The sequence below is a fragment of the Pseudophryne corroboree genome, chromosome 1 (genome assembly GCF_028390025.1).
Source record: "Pseudophryne corroboree isolate aPseCor3 chromosome 1, aPseCor3.hap2, whole genome shotgun sequence".
NCBI classification, from domain to species: Eukaryota; Metazoa; Chordata; class Amphibia; order Anura; family Myobatrachidae; genus Pseudophryne; species Pseudophryne corroboree.
This window is the reverse complement of record NC_086444.1, coordinates 363,153,370-363,178,910: the sequence shown is the minus strand read 5'-3', so window position 1 is coordinate 363,178,910 and position 25,541 is coordinate 363,153,370. Positions and strand designations below refer to the sequence as shown.

The window sequence follows — 25,541 nt, the reverse complement described above, 5'->3', positions numbered from 1 at the left end:
GCTGACGCTAAGGCCTGCGACTCGGTCCGGCAATTTCTAGTCTACACAACCGCAGCGTCTAAGCTGCGACCGAGTACCCTCGTGGTAGCGTCTGAGACGGAAGTGAGGTCATTCAGTTCATGGACGGGAGACGCGCGGAAACGGGTCATGAACTTGGGGGAGGCGCGGCCAGAAGAGCGTCTAATTCCCCCTGTTGACTTAAACTCTAAGGATCGCGGCCTCAACCTAGTCCTGGCGCCTATGATCCCTAAAGCATAGCGCTGTCGCACCTAAGAGTGGTTGGCGCATCAACACACTGTTTGTAGTCTCCACCAATACAGTGTAGCTGTGTCTGGAACCCCTAGTAAGAGGAAATCCATAGACTTACCTTCTCCCCATGCTCCAGCCACAGCCTGGTTACGTCTGCTGGACCTGCTAGAATCATCAGACACAGACGCCCGTCGAGGCAGCACTATACCGCGAAGGTAAGCGTTGTTGCGACCCGGTGGAGAGTTGTTGGAGCGACTCTTTCTAATATGCGTTTAAGACGCTGTTAAGAAAAGTCACTCAAAAAAAAAAAAAACATAGGAAGACTATAAAAATAAAATAAAAGCTTCAGGCTGCTTTATTAATAGCAGCCCAGTGACCATGGTCCGGCTCCTGCCGCACCAAACAAAAAAACGATTTGACTGAGTCAGTGGGCGGGATTATATGGTGAAGCCCGATGCATCCTGGGAGGCCAGAAAGCTCGTGACCGTTTGGTGCCATTTCCGCTGTCGCTCCGGCATATCCCAATGTTATCCTGTGGATAAACTGTGGACCCAGCCAGAGAACATACAAATAAATTAAGCCCTATTACAACTTAATCAGTGCATGCTTCAGGCTTTCCTTGGAGACAATGGGGGGGGTCTCCTAAAGAGTGGAGAAATGAAAAAGTGGTGACATTGCCTATAGCAAGCAGCTTCTAGATAACACATCTAAAAATTTGATAAAATTACAGGTATTAGCTAATGGGTAACCTCCACTCTTTAGAAGGCTTTATACATCATAGTCCCTTGATGACTATGCTTTAAAAATACTACTTACTCTTTTGAATAATACCCCTTTCAGATCAAAATGGGCTTTTGTAGACAGATCCAACACAGCTGAGACTGTCTTCTTACCGGGTTGGCGATGTCACTGCACACAGGTGCAGCGCCGGCACATGGAGATGAGATCATCTCCAAGAGCCGGCTCTTCCCATGCTGTAAGGTGTTCAGGGTCATATCGACCAGTGTTACCCATTTACACTGGGCCTTATCTGCTCCTTCCCAGAAAAACCCTGCTCGCTAGCATGGTTGGATTCCCAGGTCACTGGACCAGAGTTGAGCAGCTTCCACTGACAAAAGTCCCATGTTCACGTGTAATAACCCTGGTTTTTTAGTCAGTGGAAAAGGAGTATAAGAGTAATAGTTTTAACATGATCAATCCTCACAGTATAGTCCGATATCAGGAGTCTTGCATCTTATAATACCTTGTACAGTGGCTTCCAAATGTGGTCCTCAAAACACCACAACAGTCCAGGTTTTGAAGGATTTCCCTTCTTGCTTAACTGAGGATGGCATCTCTTATATATCCTATTAAGCCCGGAATATGGCAGATTTTGGTTTATCACGGAGACACAAACAAAATGAAAATTCCAGAATACAGTTTTATTTTGGCATCTGAATGAAATGTTTGTCACAGTAACATGAAGAAAAAAAAAAAATCAGTAGATTTAGTGTCAAATGAAACTAAACCAAAAAAAATGAAATAAAAAAGTCACAGGGGCTGAAAGATACAGCATCAAATGTCATATCTACATTGTATATCAAAATTATTTACACACTGCCACAGGTAAGATCAGTCACAACAGCTGACGCTGAGCAGAGCAGGAACCAATCCCCCCCCCCCCCCCCTGCAATAGTGGCTTGTAAACATATGCCCATTATATCATAGTGATAAATGATGTCATTTCTGTTGCAACATACAAGAGGATATGCTCAAAGCATGTCAGTGCGGGATCAGCAATGATGTATTGACATCTGGAATAACGTTTTTGGGAAATTATGCCATCCTAAAAAGTTATCTTAATTGCAAAAAGAAATTAAAATTACAAATATATATATATATAATTCTAATTTAGTAACTTTATTTCAACCAGAAAAGTCAGCAGTACATAAGGAACAAGACCAAAGCACTTATCTCCTGCACAGTTGTATCATAACCTGTGTCTGTAACCTTGAATTCTAGGATACACTAAATACTCAAAATCGATCTTACTATACTGGATATGGAAGGAGGACTATTGTTCTGGGAGTACTTGTAAAAAAAAATATTCCACTGTAGATGAAATGTTACCCATAAGTATGGATGTTCTGGATACCAGATTTAGGACCTAATAGTAAGGCATGATTGTAAGGAGTTGCACAGCCGCAAGGAAGCAGATGTGCACTTTCGTGTAATTAAAATACAAGTGCAGCAGGAGGAGGAGTCTGTAGGAGATAGATGCCTCCTGCGTGCATATGCGAGAGCCGAGTGCTGCGCCAGAGGACCGCCATGTTTTTAGGCACTGGTCAGCCAGCTTCAGCTGAAGCTTACTCAAACTGGCTGTTGGATCTGGTCACCTGGGCCCAGTAAGTCTGTGTCAGACAATGCAGACACTGGACCCAACACGCCTACAAAACGGGGACGACATGACCTCCTTTGAAGAATAGTGCTGCCCCCCAAATGAAGCAGCAGGTCAATCATGCTGCAGCCGACGGGGCTGCGAGCGATATCGCGAGGACTGTTCTGCACATGCGCAGTACGGGTCTTGCGTCTGTGCAGGCCCCACACCATCGGATGTGCACGGAATCCATTGGGTTTATGTATAAATATGAATTAGGACCTAAGTGCAGTAGATTTTTAACCACAATTTTGGTGTGGTTCTTACTCAGTTAACCAAATTCTGGATTTATTTACAATTTGCTCTCTTATTTTAAATTAAAGACAGCAATGTATCTATGGAAACTTTATTATTAAATTGTGGCCCTTAACTGATAATTTTTTCACCATTTACCAATTTAAAGTAAAAAACCTCATCTGGCACTGTGGGCTATATCTGCATTATCCCAAAGTACCATCCAGTAGTGGTGACGGTACCCTGCAGATACCCAAGAGTCTCATCACATATTAAGACTAACATGGGACTGCGGTTGAAGAGAGAAGCATGATGTAGAACTGCAAACATAGAAAACAAAGTCTGCATTGTATTGCACTCTGCAGGGCTGCCAACAGCAATACACATATCTCCTGCCCTATATGCATGTAGCGCACACCTTAGAATGAATATACATGTGCTTGTTATGATAAACAGCACTGGCAAGGGGACAAAAAAACAAACAGCAAAGTGTTCTGTACACAAACATCATTAATACTGGAGCAGCTTTTATATCCTTTCCAATGTATACTAGTATGTAAAAGAAAAAAAAATGTTTGGGGAAAAAAAAAAAATATATATATATATCATTAATTAAGAGAGCAATTCCCCGGTTTAAAAGTGCAATCCTCAATTCTCATGCACTTAGGTCCTGGCAAATGCAAGAGCTACAAAACATGATAAACATACATAAAAGGTAACAATGTACACTGTCCCAGAAATCATGCACATTTCTACACACCTACCACCATTTTGACAGTCTACAGTTATATGGAAAGATACTTTTTAGCAATCCTCTTTTTACAATGCAGCTGGTTGGATAACAGAAGAATGAACTTTTAAAAGAAACTAAATATTTGAGAAAAATATACTGCAGTTTTAATTCCAGGGTTGGCGAAGTTACAATGTCAAGTCTATGAACCATTCCTTCTTGCACTCCACCAGCAGTGCTCTCAAAGCTTAATCCCCACTTACCTCCAATATGAATACAGAAAGTTAGCCTTAACATCTCATGTCAGCATGCTGTGATATGGTAATAATACATAATGTATAACGACTACTAGTTATAACCTGAACTAAGGCAAAATAGGGAGTAAATGGAGGTGACATATGCTATAAGTTCATACCTGGAGACAAATATGTATAAGTAGGAAGTCTTTTGTTATCTTTAGGGAAAATGAAATTCATAACAACACTACCTGGGTCCCAACAGTAAAGAATATCTACACCTTGCAAGTCTACAAACAGATGAATACTCGTCACACATACAACAGATCTCACAGATATAGTGGTGTGCCTGGGAGGATGGCGCTAAGCATTTTAAATCCATTACTGCCAGAGACCCAGTGGCAGCTTCATGTCAGCTCAGAAAGTACTCCAAATCAGTATATCGTCCTTCATGGCGCATGCCTCTGCCTCTTACCATGTGCTGAAGCCGAATTTACAGTATCTCGGAGGGTCCCATGATTGCAGTTCTTGCTTGATTATTGCAAGTAATTTAACTCAGAAAAAAACAAAATACAATCCCAAAATATGTATAAAAACTCTACAGGAGAGACTGTCCTCCTCACACGCCCACACATACACACTCTAGGGGGAATGGACAAAGTGCAGCACTTTAAATGTAATATTTACATGATAAACCATTCAAATTTCAGGACATGGTGTAATTTGCCTATTTAACACCCGACTCGCCCTCAGCAGCTTTGTGAAATGGCATACACCTTAGGTAGCAAAAGGGTTAATTAGATAATTTTTTTTTATTTATTCTTTTTTTTTTTATTAATTGAAAGGTAAGAATGATCTGGGTGTCTTCTGAAGTTCAGAGTATATTCAAACATTCCACAGTTTATCCAGTTAACACTCTTTTTCTTGGGCACATATTTTATGCCATTCTCCAGGTTCTTGCGTTTTTCTCCCTCTCTTTAAACAACAGTGTTAAGAGAACAGTTACTGGGTGAGGGCCCCGACTGGCCACCACTACAGAAGGCTTCGCTTTGTAGAATATTAGGGGCCACAAGTAGTGAAGTACTTCTATCTTCAGAGTCTTCTGTGTCATCTTGAGGTGGGGCTGCTGGTGGCAGTGGTTCTTCTGTGGTTTGAGGTGAGGAGGAGTTGCTACTGCTTGCAGTGGAACGTTGCCCCAGCACAGCAGATTGCCGAGTCACTTGATCTAAGTTTGGAGTCACAAGAGAAAAGAGGAGACGGAACATCAGATATTTGAAAGATTAGACAAATACAGTAGATTCATGAATCTAGCAACTACAGACCAAATCATTCATGAATCTAGCAACTAAAGACCAAATCATCAGTGGATTTCCTTCCATTTTCTGATGAAACTGTCCCCTGTAACTCATTTTCTGGCAATATCTATGGAGCTGCTGGATGATGGAACTAGATAAACTATTTAACAAACTAAGAGGCATATGTACTAAGAATTAGAGAGAGATAACGTACCAACCAATTCGCTCCTAACTGGCATTGTTCAAACACAGCATTTAAAACAGCAGTTAGGATCGGACTGGTTTGTACTTTATCTTTTTCCACATTATCTCTCTTCAAGCTGTGATACACAGCCCCCAGTGTGGAATATTTATCAAAGCTTGCGGGACAAAGTGGATTAGAGATAAAGTACCAATCAGCTTCTGTCATTATAGACTGTGTATAAACAATGATAGGAGCTGATTGGCTGGTACTTTATCGCTCTCCACTTGTCTCCAAGCTTTGATAAATATCATCCTAAGTGAAATGACAGCCAGCTGTTAACTGGATGGCCTGATGTTTAATGTTTACAACTGCTGGCATCTTAACTTTCCTCTGCCTGACAGTATAGAACGTGGCCTTTGTGCACAACATGGATTTATTGTCTGGAGTAACATAACAATCAAGAGGCAGCTTTCCTTTCAATTAATTCATTTGACCCCTACTCTCCTTAGGCTATTAAAAAGAAAGCTTCCAGTGCACAAAAGAAGAGGAGGGACAATGACAGAATGAAAAATGTGATCTGATGCCATGCTGATATGCGAAATCATATATCTTAAAAGGGGGTCATAGTTTATAGAAACCTTGCAACTAAAGCATATAAGCTGCTAATACTAAACTGTGAACCTCTGACAACTTTATGCTTACATCAATTGCCCACCAAGCACTGAATCAAAGCCTACAATACATATGATATAAACATCACCATTTATAAACAAAAGAGCACTCTCTACAATATCCTGTATACATGATTGTTTGCTATAGAATGTAAGCCAACGTGAATTAAAGAAACCATATAGGCATGTTACATTAGAAGGTTTAGAAATCTCCTCACCAGTTGTTGAGCATAGAATGATATCAGGACATATCGAAGCTTCATATGGAGGCGGTGGATCGTCCGGATGCTGGATATCAGAGTATTTGTATGCAGTATAAGGGGGAGGTGGCTCATGGAAGTGGAAGGCTCCACCCTCTCCGTCATCCGATAAATGAAGGGGAGTCAGACCAGTACCAAAGCCATCAGGTCCATAATCAAAGCCTGGCATTCTGCGGCCCAAGTTAAAATGATGTACTGTGAAGAAAAAAAAATTTAACTCAAAAGACCAAGACCTCCAAATTATCATACATAAATAATAAAGGCTTCAAGTGAAAAAAAACAAAAACAAAAAAATCATAAAATTATATAAGTGACCTAAAAAAACCCAGCAAAATATAATCGTCTGGGTGGCAGGTGTATCTGGAAACACCAGCTATAGAGAGTTAATATCACATACAGCATGCATTATTTTACACTGGTCCCCCAGCAAGAGCACTGTAATTGTTACTGCAGCGTTACAATAAATACATTGCATTGGCTCCCAGTTAAACTTGGTCACATCATGGAAATTATAAGTTTTACATATCAAGTGTCCATTATCACTATAAGATGTTCTTATTAGTCACTAAACCTTATTGATAGTTTTGTCCAGTAACCCCACTTATGAACAGTAAACATTATGATGTAGATACACATCGTGCGGCACTCCTGTATACAATATTGCAAAATAGTCAGAGCGGGCTTTCACTGCAACTTGATACTTTGCAGCAGTTTATTTGGGGGATGCGGTCAACATCCCGCTGGACCGGATCCCGGCGGTCGAAATACAGACGCCGGAATCCCGACCGCCACAATCCCGACATATTCTTCCTCCATGGGTGTCCACGACACCCATACAGGGAGAATATAATAGTGTGCCGTGCGTAGCGAGGCACCATGCCCGCAGCGTGGCGAGCGAAGCGAGCCCGCAAGGGGCTGCGTTCCGCTCGCCACCCCTGTCGGGATTGTGTGGTCGGGATTCCGGCGTCGGTATTTCAACCGCCGAGATCCCGTCCAGCGGGATTACGTACTGATCCCTTATTTGGAATCACTGCTGCCAATATACTGTATGGAGGGTTTGTCAGTTTCAATGCAAGTTATACTTATGGATTATTTTACAATGATAATCCTCAGATAGGTCCCTGCTGTATATCCTCTTAGTGATTGCAAACTGCACTATCCACTAATTTTAACAGAATACTACTACTAGCCATTGCCGCCTTATTCTGTCCCAGTATGAGGTACAAACGACACAAACATTTTTACTGCTACACATAAGTTCTGTCTGTTGCCTTCTATATGTTTACGTATACATTAAGTTTATTCTCATATTTTTTTTTATTAATTCAAATAATTTGTACTATTTATGCATATTTATTTACTTATAGTGCTTTCTATGTATTTGTTTAGATGGTTTACTAATCTATTCTTTTTTATCAAATCCTTCAAGAACTTGTATTTTATATTCAACTGTATACATATATTAACTTTTAATAGATCTATATAGATAAATATCTTGCAAGATCCATCAATATAAAATATCTAGATTTCACAGACCACATAAACTTATTACTTCAAATATGCATCTCAATCTAGCTTTTTTTTACCTTATATTTTATCTACCATATCTTGTTTACCTAATTGCTGTCATCTGCATAAATATACAATATTTTATATGGCTGGCCCTATTATCTACTTCAAACTAATGGGATGCAAAAAATAAAAAAAAAGTTATCCATTTACGTCAACAGGATGCCGTCAGGTTCCCAGTGGTTGAAATCCCAACGGTAAGTACTGGGGTTGAGGTTAGAGTTAGGCACTAGGGGGGAGGGTTAGGCTGCGGGAGGGGACAGTTAGGGTTACGCCAGGTATAGAGTGATTGTATACGGCCAATTTGTTCAGTGTGGATTTGCAGGCTCCCATGGTCACTAATGAGGTGTTATGGTTGTCCCTGCTGTAGGGGCAACCAAAAAACGTCGCAAGCAATGCCATACTTCCAAATGCAGCATGGCATAGTTAGCAATGTCTTCAGGTTGACTCTGCAGCAAGGCCGACCAGAAGACATTGCCAACGACCATGGGAACGAGCAAATCAGGCATACACAATGTCCGATAGGTTGTTACAATTTGGCCGGAAGCGACAAAATCGGCCCGATAACGGCGTAGTGTGTATCCGCTGGCATTCTGACCTTCGGGATTTCAACTACCAAGATATTAATACCATCCCACATCACCTATCTTGGATTGTCTTTATAGGTTATTAAATATTATTATGTATGAGAGCACTGTACACCTGATCGCGACTATTTCTGAACAAACAGGCAGTGCGCACATGAAACATGCATAAAAGCAATTCTTTGCAAGACTTACACAGGTATCCCAGAAGGAGTTAATTCTTCTATGGGGTAATTTCCACTTATTAACAACTACTGTTTCAGCTATGTCATTGAGGAGTCAGTTTGACCTTTCTACCTGGATGCTGAATGTCTGTTAATTACCAATTTTATATAACTTGACTTTCAAAATAAACTGGATTATTAGAAATAACCTTAGCTGTAAGAGATTACTTCCTTCTGCACGCCAAGTGGTACTTGAAAATAGAGAATTCCATAAAAAAAAAAATAGACTGATAACAGTAATATTTGTTTGCACATGTTCAAGCGTTCTACCAGTAACCTCATTTAAGTAGAAAAAAAACTGTAGGAGGTCACATACAAAGATTTTCCCAAAATGCACATACAGTACAGTATGCTTTACTTTGGGTTGGGTTGCTGCATGTTGACACTTGTGGTTATTTACTAAAATCTATTCACTTGTCAGAACAGGGTAATGTTCATATAAACCTTTGTGTATTAGTTGTCTTAGTGATAGATTTCTCAAATTCTAGATACCATTTTATTGAATGTATGGTTGAATCTATGAACATCAATAAGCCTACTTGAGTTGTAGTTTCTATGAACAAGATTTTGATATGGTTTCATTTAAGAGAAACAAAAAAAAAGTGGTGGCCAATGAGCACGGGTGGTTAGTTAGTACAGCACAGAGAATAGAAAAAGACTCTACAAGCAGCTCAGCTGTGCCTCCACATGACTGCATCTGTTTCACATACAACCTGCACATCTACTGGTGCAGAGTAGACAGCTATTTCATTCAAATACTGCCAGTAGTTGAAGGAAAACCGCTTACAGTTGGCCCCAATTAAAGACTCGATACGTTCCCTCCGTCGCTGACGCAGCCGGTGGACCATAAATAGCAGGAGGGAGAGGATGAGGAACGAGGAGATGCAGCTCACAATCAGACGCATACCACTGGCCATTGAATCAAAGAGGCTGCTTCCATCTTTAAGACACAAAAGAAAAAAGTAGTTGGTCTACAGCCTATGCGACAACTTTCCTAAGTAATGCAGTATCACAGCAAAGCTTCTGGTCACAATCTGCTTTTTAAAGAACATGCGCCGACTCCTCCATCTGCAAAAAGTTACCCACATATTAGAGAGAAATGATGCACAATAATAAGAGTGATATCTACACAGACCCTACTCCCCTATACCCCCCCCCTCCCCTCCAGACTACAGTAATGGATGGAAACATTAAATGCTGAAACTATTTAAACACAAACTGCTTGTCTCTATATATTGAAACAGAGAAAGACAAACGTTTTCTCCACTAATGAACCACTCTAAGTACCCTGCAGCCAGCAGCCTGTCAGCTTTTTCTGCTGTGTAATTTATCTACACAGGCTAGAGCAATGGTAGGCTTGCACAAATAGCATGCTCAAGCGGTTCTCCTATTCCCTGGGAACAATAATGCAACCTTTACAGTATATAAAACATTGCATTAGCAAATTCAGCATATTTACACCTTACTTTTTCTGAATAAAAGACTAATGTTTTCCTAAATTAATTGGTAGGATTTAAATGTTCCTAAAATACAGATGTCACAACCAATATCCAACAAGAGGCCACTTTGCGTGCAGTGCTGAATTCCTTTGCATTGTCTTTAACTGGGTTCTTTTGAAATCACGTCTGGCAGATACAGAGATGCTTCCAAGGATAAAGCAGGATTTTTCTTTTAGTTTTTTTAGGACAGTAAGGGCTAGGGTGGGGAAGATTTTTCTTTTTCTGCCTCTGTTATTCTATTATTTGAGTGTCCAACTGAATAAACTTACTGTAATATGCTATATATACACACACACACAATGTATTAAGTAGACATTCTTGAAGTCCAAAACCACAGAAACATTTTGGACAACTGGACGCAGTTGGCATAAACTAATTCTGCACTGTATTTTGTTCACTTTACACACTAATAGCTATGATTCTCACAGACGAAATAGTATCTGATCAAATGCTGCCTTTTGTGTTATGGTAGGCCCGGTAGCAAGACACATTAACCTGCAGAAACTAATAATGAAGGACACGTGTAAAATACTACAAATAAAGACTGGTGGTACTCTTCCCTATAAATAGCATATAATGAACATTAGCTTCAATCTCCCGCAGTATCCTGCCTAGACTCCATTCCATAATTTAAATGTCCAACAGAAGAAAATTACCTTCTTATGACACAAAAAATTAGATTCAATTTTCTAATTCCCGAAAAAGTCTGGCGAGGAAAATAGCAACTTAGTCTAATCTCCTTAGGGAACTGGTGCAAGGATAAAAATCACATACATAGTAATCACTCACATTCCAACTGTTATGTTTCTAGCACAATTTTAAAAATGAAAGCATTGCTAATATACCCCTACATTTATTTCTACAGATGATCAAAGAATCATGTGGGTACCCAATATCAGGATTTTGGTACTTACCAATAAATCCCTTTCTCCGATTTCACAGGGCAAACTGGAGCGCAGTTACAATGGGGATATAGTAGGCAGTAACTGGGAGCTGGCACTTTAAGGAGTATATGCAATTGCCGGCGAATCGCGGCAATTTTTCGCCCGTTTTTTAATTCGACACAATTCGACCGTCGAATTCCAGCAGGTGGGTGCCGGAATTCAACATATTCAATAAAAAACGGATTCGACAGCCCCGCTGTCGAAAAACGGACGATTTGACGGATTTTGATCAGACTTGTAAAAATTTAAAAAAAACGGGAAAACCGGGAAAAACCCCGAAAAAAAATTGCGTGGGGTCCCCCCTCCTAAGCATAACCAGCCTCGGGCTCTTCGAGCCGGTCCTGGTTCTAAAAATCCAGGGGATAAACTGACAGGGGATCCCCCGAATTTTTAAAACCAGCACCGGGCTCTGCGCCTGGTGCAAAAAATACGGGGGACAAAAAGCGTAGGGGTCCCCCGTATTTTTTACACCAGCATCGGGCTCCACTAGCTGGACAGATAATGCCACAGCCGGGGGTCACTTTTATACAGCGCCCTGCGGCCGTGGCATTAAATATCCAACTAGTCACACCTGGCCGGGGTACCCTGGGGGAGTGGGGACCCCTTCAATCAAGGGCCCCCCCCCCCAGCCACCCAAGGGCCAGGGGTGAAGCCCGAGGCTGTCCCCCCCCCATCCAAGGGCTGCGGATGGGGGGCTGATAGCCTTGAGTAAAATGATAGAATATTGTTTTTTCCAGAAGAACTACAAGTCCCAGCAAGCCTCCCCCGCAAGCTGGTACTTGGAGAACCACAAGTACCAGCATGCGGGTGGAAAAACGGGCCGCTGGTACCTGTAGTTCTACTGGGGAAAAAATACCCAAATACAAACAGGAGAGACACACCGTGAAAGTAAAAGTTTATTTCATACATGCCGACACATACATACTTACCTATGTTGACCCGACTGCCATGCCCCCCTCGTCACTGAAGAATCTGGGGTACCTGTGAATAAAATTATACTCACCTGATCCAGTGTCCGGATCTTTTTAAATAATCCTCGTACTTGGCAAAACAACAAAACGGCAACCCGGACCAAACGGACTGAAAGGGGTCCCATGTTTACACATGGGACCCCTTTCCACGAATGCCGGGACCCCACGTGACTCCTGTCACAGAGGGTCCCTTCAGCCAATCAGCGAGCGCAACGTCGTGGCACTCTGCTGATTGGCTATGCGCGTCTGAGCTGTCAGACAGCGCATCGCAAAGCCTTACCATTATATTCAATGGTGGGAACTTTGCGGTCAGCGGTGAGGTCACCCGCGGTCAGTGGCTGACCGCGGGTAACCCCACCGCTGACCGCAAAGTTCCCACCATTGAAACTAATGGAGGGAGCTGTGCGATGCGCTGTCTGCCAGCTCAGACGCGCATACAGCCAATCAGGAGAGTGCCACGAAGGGACCTTTCTGTGACAGCAGTCACGGGGGGGTATCTGCATTCGGGGAAAGGGGTCCCATGTGTAAACATGGGACCCCTTTCAGTCCGTGTGGTCCGGGTATTAGTTTTTTTGTTTTGCCAAGTACGTGGATTACAAATCACAGGACACTGGATCAGGTGAGTATAATTTTATTCACAGGTCCCCCGGATCGTCGGATCAGGAGACGTGGCAGTCGGCGGGTCAACATAGGTAAGTATGTGTGTGTCGGCATGTATGAAATAAAGTTTTACTTTCACGGTGTGTGTCTCCTGTTTTTAGCGGGCCCGTTTTTCCACCCGCATGCTGGTACTTGTGGTTCTCCAAGTACCAGCTTGCGGGGGAGGCTTGCTGGGACTTGTAGTTCTTCAGGAAAAAACAATATTCTTTAATTTTACTCAAGGCTATCAGCCCCCCATCCGCAGGGGGGGGGGGACAGCCTCGGGCTTCACCCCCCTGGCCCTTGGGTGGCTGGGGGGGGGGGAACCCCTTGATTGAAGGGGTCCCCACTCCCCCAGGGTACCCCGGCCAGGGGTTACTAGTTGTATATTTAATGCCACGGCCGCAGGGCGCTGTATAAAAGTGACCCCCGGCTGTGGCATTATCTGTCCAGCTAGTGGAGCCCGATGCTGGTGTAAAAAATACGGGGGACCCCTACGCTTTTTGTCCCCCGTATTTTTTGCACCAGCACCAGGCGCAGAGCCCGGTGCTGGTTTTAAAAATACGGGGGATCCCCTGTCAGTTTTTCCCCCGGATTTTTAGAACCAGGACCGGCTCAAAGAGCCCGAGGCTGGTTATGCTTAGGAGGGGGGACCCCACACATTTTTTTTTCTGATTTTTACCATTCAATTAAAAAAAAAAAAATATATATATATATATATTTTTTTTTAAATATGTAAATAATACTTGTGCCTCCAAAATAGACAAACCAAGTACCTAATCCCTTCTAATATAAATATATATGCTATTACCAATACAAAAAACACACAAAAAAAAACAACTTGTTTTTAAAAAAATTTATTAGATTCCGCCAGCAAAGTGTGGCGGATTGAAAATGACGAATTTACTGTCTAAAAGCACTGTTGTCGAATTTACAATCTTCAATTGAATATACTTTTGTCGAATTGCCGCATTTGTACCATTGCAGAAATGTCGAATTTGACAAATGTCGAATTTCAAAAAGTCAAATTTTTAAAGTCCGTTTTTTTGACGAAAAGTACTGAATTGCATTGTCGAATTATTTTTTTTTTGCGAAAATGTCCCCTTTTTCGACAATTTCGGGAATTCGACCGCAATTGCATATACCCCTAAAACTCTAACACTGTGGCTAGCTCCTCCCCTACTATGTCCCCCCTCCAAGCCAGTCTACGTAAAACTGTGCCCGAGGAGAGCTGGAATAAACCAACGTTAAAGTAGAGGAGGTTAACGCCGCCATGTAAACCAGGATAACACGAAACACAGCTGGAAACCTAACCAAACAAAAGGTTAACCTGAACCAAACAAGCAGTCACATAGTGATCTGCAAACCATTAAGCGAAAAAGGAGGAAACAGCGCTGGGTGGGCGTCCAGTGTCCCCTGTGGAATCGGAGAAAGGGATTGATCGGTAAGTACCAAAATCCTGATTTCTCCTTCATCCACTAGGGGACACTGGAGCGTAGTTACAATGGGGATGTCCCAGAGCTCCCAAGACGGGAGGGAGAGCGCTGAGAGTCCTGTAAAACCGCTCGGCTAAACTGCGATGCAGAGGTCGCAAAAGTGTCAAACGTATGTCGGCCCGACCAAGTAGCTGCCCGACATAAAGTAGTCATGGAGACCCCGCGGGCAGTCGCCCACGAGGGCTCCATAGGGCGCATAGCGTGCGCTGAAATTGAAGATGGAGGTTCCCGAGAAGCTGCCAAATAAGCCTGTCTGATGGTCAGCCGAATCCATCGGGACAAAGTCTGCTTAGAAAACCGGTCAACCACGGCGGGTAGCATCGTATAGAACATATAAAGAGTCCGACTTCCGAATGGCCGAAGACCTATCCACATAGATCTTGAGCGCCCTGACAACGTCCAACGATCTCGAATCCGGAGATTCCACCGAGAGGGCCGGAACCACAAGAGGCTGATTGATGTAAAAATCGGACACCACCTTAGGTAGAAAAAACATGTGAGTACGGAGCTCGACCCTATCCGCATGAAACACCAGGTAAGGAGGTCTACAAGGTGAGATTTTTCACCTCCACTGATTCCAGAGGCTCAAACAACGAAGACTGCAGAAAAGAGAGGACCAGATTGAGGTCCCATGGTGCTGTCGGAGGGCGAAAGGGAGGCTGAATCCGTAGAAACCCCCTGAAAGTCTGAACTTCCGGCAGCAAGGCTAACTTTTTCTGGAAGAAAACCGAAAGAGCAGAGACCAGCACCTTTAGTGAACCCAGTCTTAAGCTTGCCGAGAAACCCACCTGCAAAAAACTGAGAAGGCTTGCCAAGCGAAAAACTGAAAGGAGAAAACGGTCGACGTTCACACTAGGCTACCTAAGCCCTCCAAATGCGGTAGTAGTGAGACAATGTGACTTTCTAGCCTAAAGCATAGCAGGTATAATCGTACAAGGAATCCCCTTCCTTTTCAAGATGGCCTTCTCAACAGCCACGCCACTGCGTAAGTCTGGATAAAGAAAAGGACCCTGTTGTAGTAGATTGTCCCGTAGTGGCAGGGGCCAAGGCTCGGCTACGGACAACAGGTGTAGGGTGGAGTACCAAGCCCTGCGTGGCCAATCTGAAGCCACCAGGAGGACCAGAACGTTTTCTCTCTTGATGCGTTGCAGAACCCTAGGCAACAACGGGAAAGGAGGAAAGAGGTAAACAAACTGGAAATTCCAAGGAGCCGTGAGGGCATCCACACCCGCCGCTGGGTCCCTCGTTCGAGAGTAATACAGAGGCAGCTGATGGTTCAGGCGGGACACCATGAGGTCAATCTGTGGTTTTCCCCACCGGTGGACCAGCTGACAAAACACCTGGGGATGGAGTGACCACTCTCCCGGGTGCATGTCCTGTTGGCTGAGGTAATCTGCTTCCCAATTGTCCACTCCTGGAATGAATATCGCCGAGAAGGACAGAGCCTACTCCTCTGCTCAGAGAAGGATGTTGGTGACCTCCCTCATCACCGCACGGCTGCGAGTGCCGCCCTGACGGTTGATGTACGCCATCGTTGCTGCGTTGTCGGACTGAATTCTGACCGCTCGACCACGCAGCTGGTGATGTGCCTGAAGTAGGGCGTTGTATACCGCCCGTAGTTCGAGAATGTTTATGGGGAGTGAATCGACCAGCGCCCCTGAAACTGATGTTCGAGGGTCACTGCCCCCCAGCCTCGCAGACTTGCGTCCGTGGTGAGGAGAGTCCAATCCCAAACGCCGAACCGCTGTCCTTCCAACAGATGCGCCGTATGGAGCCACCAGAGAAGCGACGACCGTACCTTTGGAGATAGCGTCACCAGCTGATGAAGGAACGGATGAGATCCTGACCCCTGATGTAGAAGACACAGCTGGAACGGTCGAGAGTGGAAGCGACCGTACGAAAGAGCTTCGAACGCCGCTACCATCTTTCCCAGAAGGCGAATGCACAGATACACTGACACCCGACGGTGTTGAAGTACCGACCTTAACAGCATCTGCAGAGACAGGATCTTGTCCTGAGGAAGGAAAACCTTCTGACGGACCGTGTTGAGAATCATCCCCAAAAACAGCAACCGTTATGAGGGGCATAAGTGAGACTTCGGGAAGTTCAGAATCCACCCCTGCCGAATCAGAAGCTCCTGCGTTATTCGGATATTCTGAAGTAACAGGTCTGCCGAGCGTGCCTTCATTAGCATATCGTCCAGCTAGGGAACAATCGTCACACCCTGCTTCCGAAGTAGGGCCATCATGACCGTGACCTTTGTAAACACTCTGGGAGCAGAAAAGAGACCGAACGGAAGGGCCTGGAACTGGAAATGAGCGTCCTGTATAGCGAACCGGAGAAAAGCCTGATGAGGAGGCTAAAGGGGGACATGCAAGTGTGCATCCTTGATGTCCAAGGACGCCAGAAACTCGTTCTGCTCCAACCCTCAAATATTGATTTCAAGTTCAGGATTGGCCTGACCGAACCGTCCGGCTTCAGTACGAGAAACAGGCTTGAGTAATAGCCCTGTTTCCGTTGATGAGAGGGAACAGGGATCAGCACCTTTGCGGATAGAAGCTTCTGGACCGCTGCCTGCAAGGCAACTCCTCTGTTGCCTTGAAGTCCCATAGACGAGCTCCCACCCTGTGGTCTCCCAGGTGGGAGGGAAGCCCATCATGCGGTAGTAGCGGTGGAGGACTTAACCTCTGACTGGGTTGAGGCTGTGGAACCTCTGCCTCTACTCCTATGGCCACAGGAGCCGGAAACACCTCCCCTGGCCTGGACCTGGAAGGAGCACTAAAGGATCGAAAGGAGAGACCCCTATATGGCCTGCGAGGGGCTGGAGCAGCAGAAGGAAGGTAAGTCGACTTACCTCCAGTGGCTTGAGAAATCCAGGCATCCAGATCCTTACCGAACAGGACCTCTCCCGTAAAGGGCAACGCCTCTGCTGCCTTTTGGACTCCGTATCCGCCTGCCACTGTCGCAGCCAGAGAGCTCTGCAGGCCGAAATTGCTAAAGCGGAAATCCTAGCTCCGAGAATACAGATGTCCTTGGAAGCCTTGCAAAGATAAAGGGCTGATTCACGGATGTGTTCTGCCAACTGTATCAGCTGATCTGCCGGCAAATCGTCCCGAATTCCAGAGGACAATTGCTCCGCCCAAGCTTCCATCGCCTTGTTGACCCAACAACCTACCTGTGCCGGGCGATGTAATACCCCCGCCGCCGAGTAAATAGTCTTCAAGGTGGATTCCAACTTCCTATCCGACACCTCCTTAAGCGAAGTCGCTCCAGGAACCGGTAGAACCGTCTTCTTGGACAGATGAGACACCGAAGGATCCACAATCGGAGAGGTCTCATAACGCGCCCTGCTATCTGCGGGAAAAGGATAGGAAGACAACATTTTTCTTGATACCTGAAACTTTGCGTCTGGATGTTTCCAGGCTGCCGTTATGAGCGCATCCAGCTCCTCCGAAACTGGAAAGGTCACCGGCAAGCATTGGTTGGTGCCAAACCTTGAAGGGCGTAAGGCGTCCTGCTCCGTCTCCTCCACCTGTAATACTGAGCGAATAGCAGTAATAAGAGCTTCTATACCCTGAGCTACTGGTTCAGAGTCCTCATACACCTGATCGTCATCAGTATCCTGTATATCTACCACCGCCTCATCTAATTGAGGCATATCATTGTCAGATTCCTGCAACCCAGAGGCTAGCAATCTCTTTTTAGAAGCCTGTGGGGGAGGAATAAAGGACGGGGCTTGGGATGGGATTACAGCCCTAGAGAGCCCTTCCCCTGATTTCGCCAGGGAAACAGCCCATCACATAAAAGGGAATAATCAGACTGTCCCTGGGTGAATTTTACAGAACACTGTTGACATTGTAACATTTTCTGTGCTGCCTTGGAGCTCATGGCAGCACCTGTCACCCTCCCCCATACACACACTAAAGTAAACCTCCCCATTTGGGAATCAAACCCCAGTCTCATGACAGACAGGGATATTTACCATTGTGCTAACAAGGATTAGCTTAGCAATAGGCAGAAGGGGAGGGAGGGAGGGGGAGGGAGCGGTGAGAAGCCCAGCCACAGCAGCTCTATGTATCCTGCACGTTACTGTGCAGAGTTAGTACACAATACACAAACTATGCCACTCTAATTTGCCCCCTGTCCCCACTGAAAAAGCTCACTGTGTCCTCCGATTGTCCCCTTCTCCGTGCTGCAGCGTTGTAACATGGCTGCCAGCGCGCGCTGAGCCTGGCGGTGCAGAGCGGGATCAAGCTCCGCCCCCCCTGCAATGGCGCCAGATTTAAAACTGCAGAGTGCCTCTGAGTATCCCCGCGTCGGCTCTGTGAGCCGCGCTGAGCAGGGATCTGTCTGCGGGGAAAGCGGGGGATCGGAGACCAGAGCGGGTATGAGCCGCTGTAAAGACAAACTGTGCGCGGGGGGCTGATCTGAGCCGCCGGAGACCAAAGCGGGCAGCGGGAGGAGAAGAATGTGAGCCGCCGCAAGGAAACTGAGCGCAGGGAGCTGATATGAGCCGCCGGAGACCAGAGCGGGCAGTGGGGGGAGCGGCCAGCGCGAGGAGAAGAATGTGAGCACTGTAAGGAAACTGAGTGTGATGTGAGCCGCCGGAGACCAGAGCTGGGTCAGAGTGTGTTCTGAACCGAGGTCTTCGGCAGCTGTGTATTCTGCTTAGTGATATGCAGCCTTAGCCCACTAGGCTACAGGGATCACTTCTCCTGCCTCAGCCTTAGAGATCAAAAGTTTTTTTACTCACCGCTGCTGCTGTAGCTTGATGGAGTGGCCCCGACACGCGCCGCACGCAGCGGTGTCCGGCCACTATACTTACCGCTGCCGTGCTGCCGGAATCTTCTGCCGACGGAGCGGTGTCCGGCCAGCTCCGGAGAGCTAGTGTCTCCTTCGGCCAGGGCCCATCCCGAGCCGCACGTAGCTGCGATGGGACCCCTCCGGCAGCCTCCCGCGGTGCAGACTGGCAGTGGCAGAGCTGCCAGTCTGAGTGCAAGAAAGAGAGAAAAAAAAGATTCTTCAGAGAAGACTGAAGTGTGACCAGCTCCCTCTGGGCACAAAACAAAGACTGGCTTGGAGAAGGGACATAGTAGGGGAGGAGATAGCCACAGTGTTAGAGTTTTAAAGTGCCAGCTCCCAGTTACTGCCTACTATATACCCATTGTAACTGCGCTCCAGTGTCCCCTAGTGGATGAAGGAGAAATATTATATATGGAACCTTTTGGCTCTATACATTTGCATTTATTACTGTGATGGCTGCAATGTGGATTACTCAGCCAAAGTAAAATTGGAAGTCATTCATATAGGCAAGGAGTTTTTTTTTATTAGGATCAAGGACATTTTTCTGAATCCATTTCATGACTCAATGTTCATTTTATTATTAATAATGTGCTTTTAACATCACAATTATTATTAAATGGCTACAAACAATACAGGATAAAGAACTGTCTTCACCATGAAAGGGAGCGCTTGCCATGCATAGCAACTCCAGACCACTCTACTTAAAAGTAACTCTACTTACCTGGGTCCAGACAAGTGAACTTGCAGCATTCTTTGGGATCCTTGCGATACTGTTGGCATCCCTGTGGCTTCTCGCATAAAGCAGCCACACACATTTCAGGTTCCCCATTGTGACATGTGCAGCTCAGGCAGGGATCATCCCCTTTTGGGGTGAAATAGTAGCCCTCATCCACAATATTGTCTTTGATGTCAACACATGTCTGACCTACAAAAGAAAGCGCAATACAGTTGTTTAAGATTCCACTGTATGTATATATGACTGACACTTTCAGACAACAGCAAGGTTCAAGAGAAGGGGGACAAGCTGTTCATCTATAAAGTTATGGTGACTGAAGCAATATCATCCAGCATTTCCTGCTTAAACTGCCATCTTCTTGGGGGGGGGGGGGGGGGTTTGACAAGAAATAAATTACTAAGTAATTTTTTTATGGCGCTGATAGTGAGCTGCTAACCTAGTGCTGCTAATAAATATTGGGATAGTTTGTCCCCACAAATATAGACCACAAAAAGAAATGGTGGAGTAACTGGACTCTCATCCATTTCATTTCAAAATCAAGCCTGGAAGTCGGATATAGGAACACTTATTGGAGACCTGGTCCTCTGCAAACCTGGACCTGAGCTAATATAATGGAACAAGTGGATTCTTGAACCAAGCCATCATAAGGTCTTATTCCAATTGCAATTGGTAAATATTCCATTCTCTTCATTTGTTCCTGGACTGTGGCTATAACAATTGGATTAACCACGCTTTTTGAGTCCCAGCACTTTATACAATTCTATATCTCTATATGGAACTTTTTTTAATGAATGCAGTGCTATGCCCGTATTAATACAAAGGTTTTTATGAATGTTGCAACAGTAGGATTATACAGAGTATTAATAAAATTGTGTTATATTATTCTTATCAATTCAGCTCTCTAGCGCTAATTTCTTTTTTTTTTTTGAGACCACGTTAATATTTGTGTGATCTTTTTTCTGGGACTCCTGCCATTTACTCAATGCAGTCAAGTCATGTACTAATTGGTTAAAAATAGGATTTTGGTACTTACCAGGTAAATCCTTTTCTTTGAATCCATAGGGGGCACTGGAGTACTCTTGGGATATGGACGGCTTCCGTAGGAAACAGGGCACTGAATATTTAAATTTAGAACACTCTACCCCTCCATATCCCAGAGTACCTCAGTGTTTTTTACTGAGCCGAACAGGAGCTATAGAGAGGTTGACAATGGAGTATTACATATAACGGACAACAACGAAGTTGACACATAACGTTACTGACAACTAAACAGTTGACACCATAACCAGTACTTGATAATTTGAACCAGTCGGTGAGAGTGTGTTACCATAAGATCCCCTGAACTTACCACAAACCAGGTAAAACTGCTCTGGGTGGGCGTCCAGTGCCCCCTATGGATTCAAAGAAAAGGATTTACCTGGTAAGTACCAAAAACCTATTTTCTTTTTCATCCACTAGGGATCACTGGAGTACTCTTGGGACGTACCAAAGCTTCCCCCGTGGGCGGGAGAGCTGTTTGGCACCTGTAACACTAGGCGGCCAAAGCTAGATGCTGATGCCGCAAACGTATCAAACTTGTAAAAGCGCACAAACGTGTGCACTGAAGACCATGTAGCCGCACGGCAAAGCTGCGTCGTAGAAGCTCCACGACCAGCTGCCCATGAAGTTCCCGCAGAACGTGTGGAATGAGCTGTTACTGATGTAGGCGGCTGTAACCTAGCATTAAGGTAAGCCTGACGTATGGTCAGTTTTATCCATCTGGATAAGGTCTGCTTAGACGCTAGCCAACCCATCTTGGCAGCATCATAGAGAACAAACAACGTATCCGTCTTACGAACTGTAGACGTTCGGGATACATAAACGCGTAAAGCGCGTACCACATCCAGAGTTCCAGAATGTGCTGTTAACACAGGAACTACTATTGGTTGATTGATGTGAAAAGATGATACTACCTATGGTAAGAAAGCGGGATTCGTCCGAAGTTCCGCTCTGTCATCATGAAACACCAAATACGGTGGCTTGCATGACAAGGCACCCAAATCTGAAACACGCCTTGCTGACGCTAAGGCTAGAAGAAAAATTGTTTTCCAAGTGAGAAACTTTATATCAACTTGCTGTAAGGGTTCAAAATATGAAGACTGTAAGAAATCTAAAACCAGATTCAAGTCCCATGGCGCTGTAGGTGGAATGAATGGAGGCTGTACTCTGAGGACACCTTGCAGAAAAGTGTGTACCGACGGCAATAGAGCCAATCGTCTTTGAAAGTAAATTGACAACGCAGATACCTGCACTTTTAGTGTAGATAAACGCAGTCCTCCATCTAACCCCGTAGGTAGAAATAACAAAAGACGTGATACCTTGAAAGCTGACGTCGGAAATTTCCGAGCTTCACACCAACCTATATAGGCACGCCAAATTCTGTAATAATGAGCTGCCGTAACTGGCTTCCTAGCACGTAACATGGTTGGTATAACAGATTCCGGAATGCCCTCTCTTCTCAAGAGGGCGGTCTCAACAGCCACCCCGTCAAACGCAGCCGCGCTAAACCGGGGTAAAGGAACGGACCTGGTTGTAACAAGTCCGGACGTAGAGGGAGCGGCCAAAGATAGTCTGCGAGTAGTCCGTGGATATCCGAGAACCAAGCTCTTCGAGGCCAATGAGGAGCCACTAATATGACTGTGACAGACTCTCTTTTGATCCGTTTTAGCACCAGAGGGAGCAGCGGAAACGGTGGAAACAGATACACTAGGCTGTATGGCCACGCGATTGTGAGAGCATCCACCGCCACTGCCTTTGGATCTCTCGTTCTGGACACATACTGGAGTGTTTGGTGATTGTGGCGAGACGCCATCAGGTCCACCTGAGGGTAACCCCACCGCTGAACCAACATGTGAAACACCTCTGGATTTAATGCCCATTCTCCTGGATGAAAATCCCGACGGCTGAGATAATCCGCCTCCCAGTTGTCCACTCCCGGAATGAACACTGCGGACAATATCACCTGGTGGTATTCTGCCCAATTGAGGATTCGAGCTACTTCCCGCATTGCCATGCAGCTTCTCGTTCCTCCTTGTTTGTTGATGTATGCGACTGCCGTTGCGTTGTCTGACTGCACTTGGACAGTCTGAGAGCGAAGCATGTGTACTGCTTGTCGTAGTGCATTGTAAATTGCGCGGAGTTCCAGGACATTTATAGACAGCAATCTTTCGTGATCCGCCCAGAGACCCTGGAGTTGACAATTTTGAACTACAGCTCCCCAACCTCAGACTCGCGTCCGTCGTTAGAATTATCCAATTCCAGCCGCCGAATAGTTTCCCTGCGGTTAAATTGTGTTCCTTGAGCCACCAGAGTAAAGACACCCTTGCCCTTGACGACAACCTCACCCTGTGGTGAATCTGCAGATGCGAGCCCGATCCCTGTGCGAGCACATCCAGTTGAAAAGGACGTGAGTGAAATCTTACGAACTGAAGCGACTCGAAAGCCGCCACCATTGTTCCTAAGAGGCGAATGCACAAATGTACCGAGACTGTGCGTGGCTTGAGCACTAATTGTACTAGATGGCGAATAATCTGTACTTTCTGTTGTGGTAGGTAAATTCTTTGATTTACCGTATCGAGAATCATACCTAGGAATTGAAGGCGTTGAGACGGAATGAGATGTGATTTTTTGAAGTTGACAATCCTACCGTGGTGAACTAGTACATTGTACGTTAGTAACGCATGTTGGAGAAGCATCTGTTGAGACGGGGCTTTGATGAGCAGATCGTCTAAATACGGAACTATTGTCACTCCCAGGGATCTGAGATAAGCTATCATCACAGACATCACTTTGGTGAATACCCGAGGCGCTGACGAAAGGCCAAACGGTAGAGCCTGAAACTAGTAATCGTACTGGCGTATTGCAAACCGCAAGAATCTCTGATGAGGCTGCCAAATCGGAATGTGTAAGTACGCATCCTTGAGATCTAGCGCAATCATGAATTCCTTTGGCTCTAAACTCGCAATCACTGAACGCAGAGATTCCATCTTGAATCTGTTGTAAGTTACGTACCGATTGAGACCCTTTAAGTTCAATATTGGCCTGACTGAGCCATCCGGCTTCGGTACCACAAACAGACTGGAATAATAACCCTGACCCTGTTGGTGTACAGGGACCGGAATCAAAACTGCTGAATCCAGTAGGGACTGAATGGCAATTTGCAGAACCGCCCTCTTGTCGTCCGACAGAGGCAGTCCTGTCTTGAAAAACCGCAGTGGCGGAAGACAGTCGAACTCTATTTTGTAACCTCTTAACACTAAATTGCGGATCCACCCATCCGCGGATGTCTGGAACCACGCCAAATGGAACGTCTGAAGGCGTGCTCCCACAATCGGAGAACCGAGATGGGTAGGTAGCCCGTCATGCCACTGGCTTGTCGGTGACCTTAGCGTCCTGACGACTTGTGTTGGTTTGTTGGAAACCACGTCCACGACCCCGTCTACCAGGCGTGGCTGTTCCTCTGCCACGTCCGCGAAAGGACTGAGGTCTAAAGGATTTGAACGTAGGTCCAGAGTACCTCCGTCTTGGTACCGGTGGAGGCAATGGTAAGAAAACCGACTTTCCTCCTGTGGCCTCAGAAATCCATGTGTCCAATTCAGGACCAAACAACTTCTTGCCACCGTAAGGTAACGCCTCTATACCTCTTTTGACCTCTGCCTCCGCTTGCCAAGAACGCAGCCAGAGTGCTCGTCGTGCCGTAACTAGCGACGATGAAAGGCGAGAAGTGAGCTGACAGACGTCAGTAGAAGCTGTACAGAGATACTCCACAGCCTCACACATTTGATCAGCAAGAAGTATAAGGTGTTCGTCATTGAGGGCAGACTTGAGTTCTGTTATCCATACTATGAGCGCCTTAGTGACCCAGATGCCAACCAAGCCAGGTCTCAGCAGCACTCCTGCTGCTACATACATGGACTTTAGCATAGTTTCTATTTTGCGATCTGAAGGGTCTTTAAGCGTAGTAGCAGTTGGCACTGGTATGGTTAATTTCTTTGTAAGCTTCGACACTGACGAATCAACTATTGGTGGATTCTCCCATGTACATGTCACAGAGTCTGGAAACGGGTAACTAGACTTAAATCTGCGAGGTATAGAAAACCGTTTATCTGGAGTCTGTGTCGTGTTTCTACTAACATCTTATTAAGAGACTCCGAAACAGGAAAACACATTGGAGTTCTCTGTCGTTTAGTAAATACGACCTGATCATTTGTCAGAGGCTCCTCAGTTTCTGTAAACTTCAGAGACTGACGCACCGCTCTGATGAGATTATCAATGCCTGAGCTGTTAAAATCCTCACTATCTGACTCCACTTCGCCCTCCTCACCCTCATCTTGTGCCGTGAGGTCTGGCATGGAATCGTCAGAATGCAACATAGCAGAAACTGGTAAATCATAAGACATATGAAATTTATCCAGTCTACCCAAAATGGATTTTGACCTTTCGCAAGGCGGAGACGCCTCCGGTAGTTCTGGCGGTCTCACCCTAGACTCAGATCTTGCCGCTTCCCGCTCTTGTCGAGCGGCGGTCAATTCTGATTGCAACCCAGCCAGTACATTGGCTAGCATTTCCCATGGAGAGTCCGAGGAGGAAATTGGCTTTAAAACCGGAGCAGAAATTGTATTCGGAACCGAATCCACAAAACATACTGGACATGTGGTAGATCCATCCGGTAACACACTGCTACAGACTTTACAGTGATGCTTTTTAATTTTTGCTGGTGCCTTACTCATTATGGAGACAGACAATACAATACACAAACAGAC

General features: G+C 45.3%; 1 protein-coding gene across 3 annotated transcripts in view; it reads right to left on the bottom strand.

Moving 5' to 3' along the window:
• Nucleotides 1-1,649: 1,649 nt before the first annotated feature.
• DGCR2 (DiGeorge syndrome critical region gene 2) overlaps nt 1,650-25,541 on the bottom strand; it is a 235,362-nt gene continuing 211,470 nt past the window's right edge. For all 3 annotated transcript variants that reach the window (XM_063964807.1, XM_063964808.1, XM_063912969.1), the window contains 4 exons: nt 19,726-19,929; nt 9,440-9,592; nt 6,234-6,470; nt 1,650-5,090 (listed from right to left, as the gene is read on the bottom strand). In XM_063964807.1, coding sequence (XP_063820877.1) covers nt 4,843-5,090; nt 6,234-6,470; nt 9,440-9,592; nt 19,726-19,929 — 842 coding nt within the window. In that variant the 3' untranslated portion in view covers nt 1,650-4,842. The remainder of the gene's footprint in view (nt 5,091-6,233; nt 6,471-9,439; nt 9,593-19,725; nt 19,930-25,541) is intronic.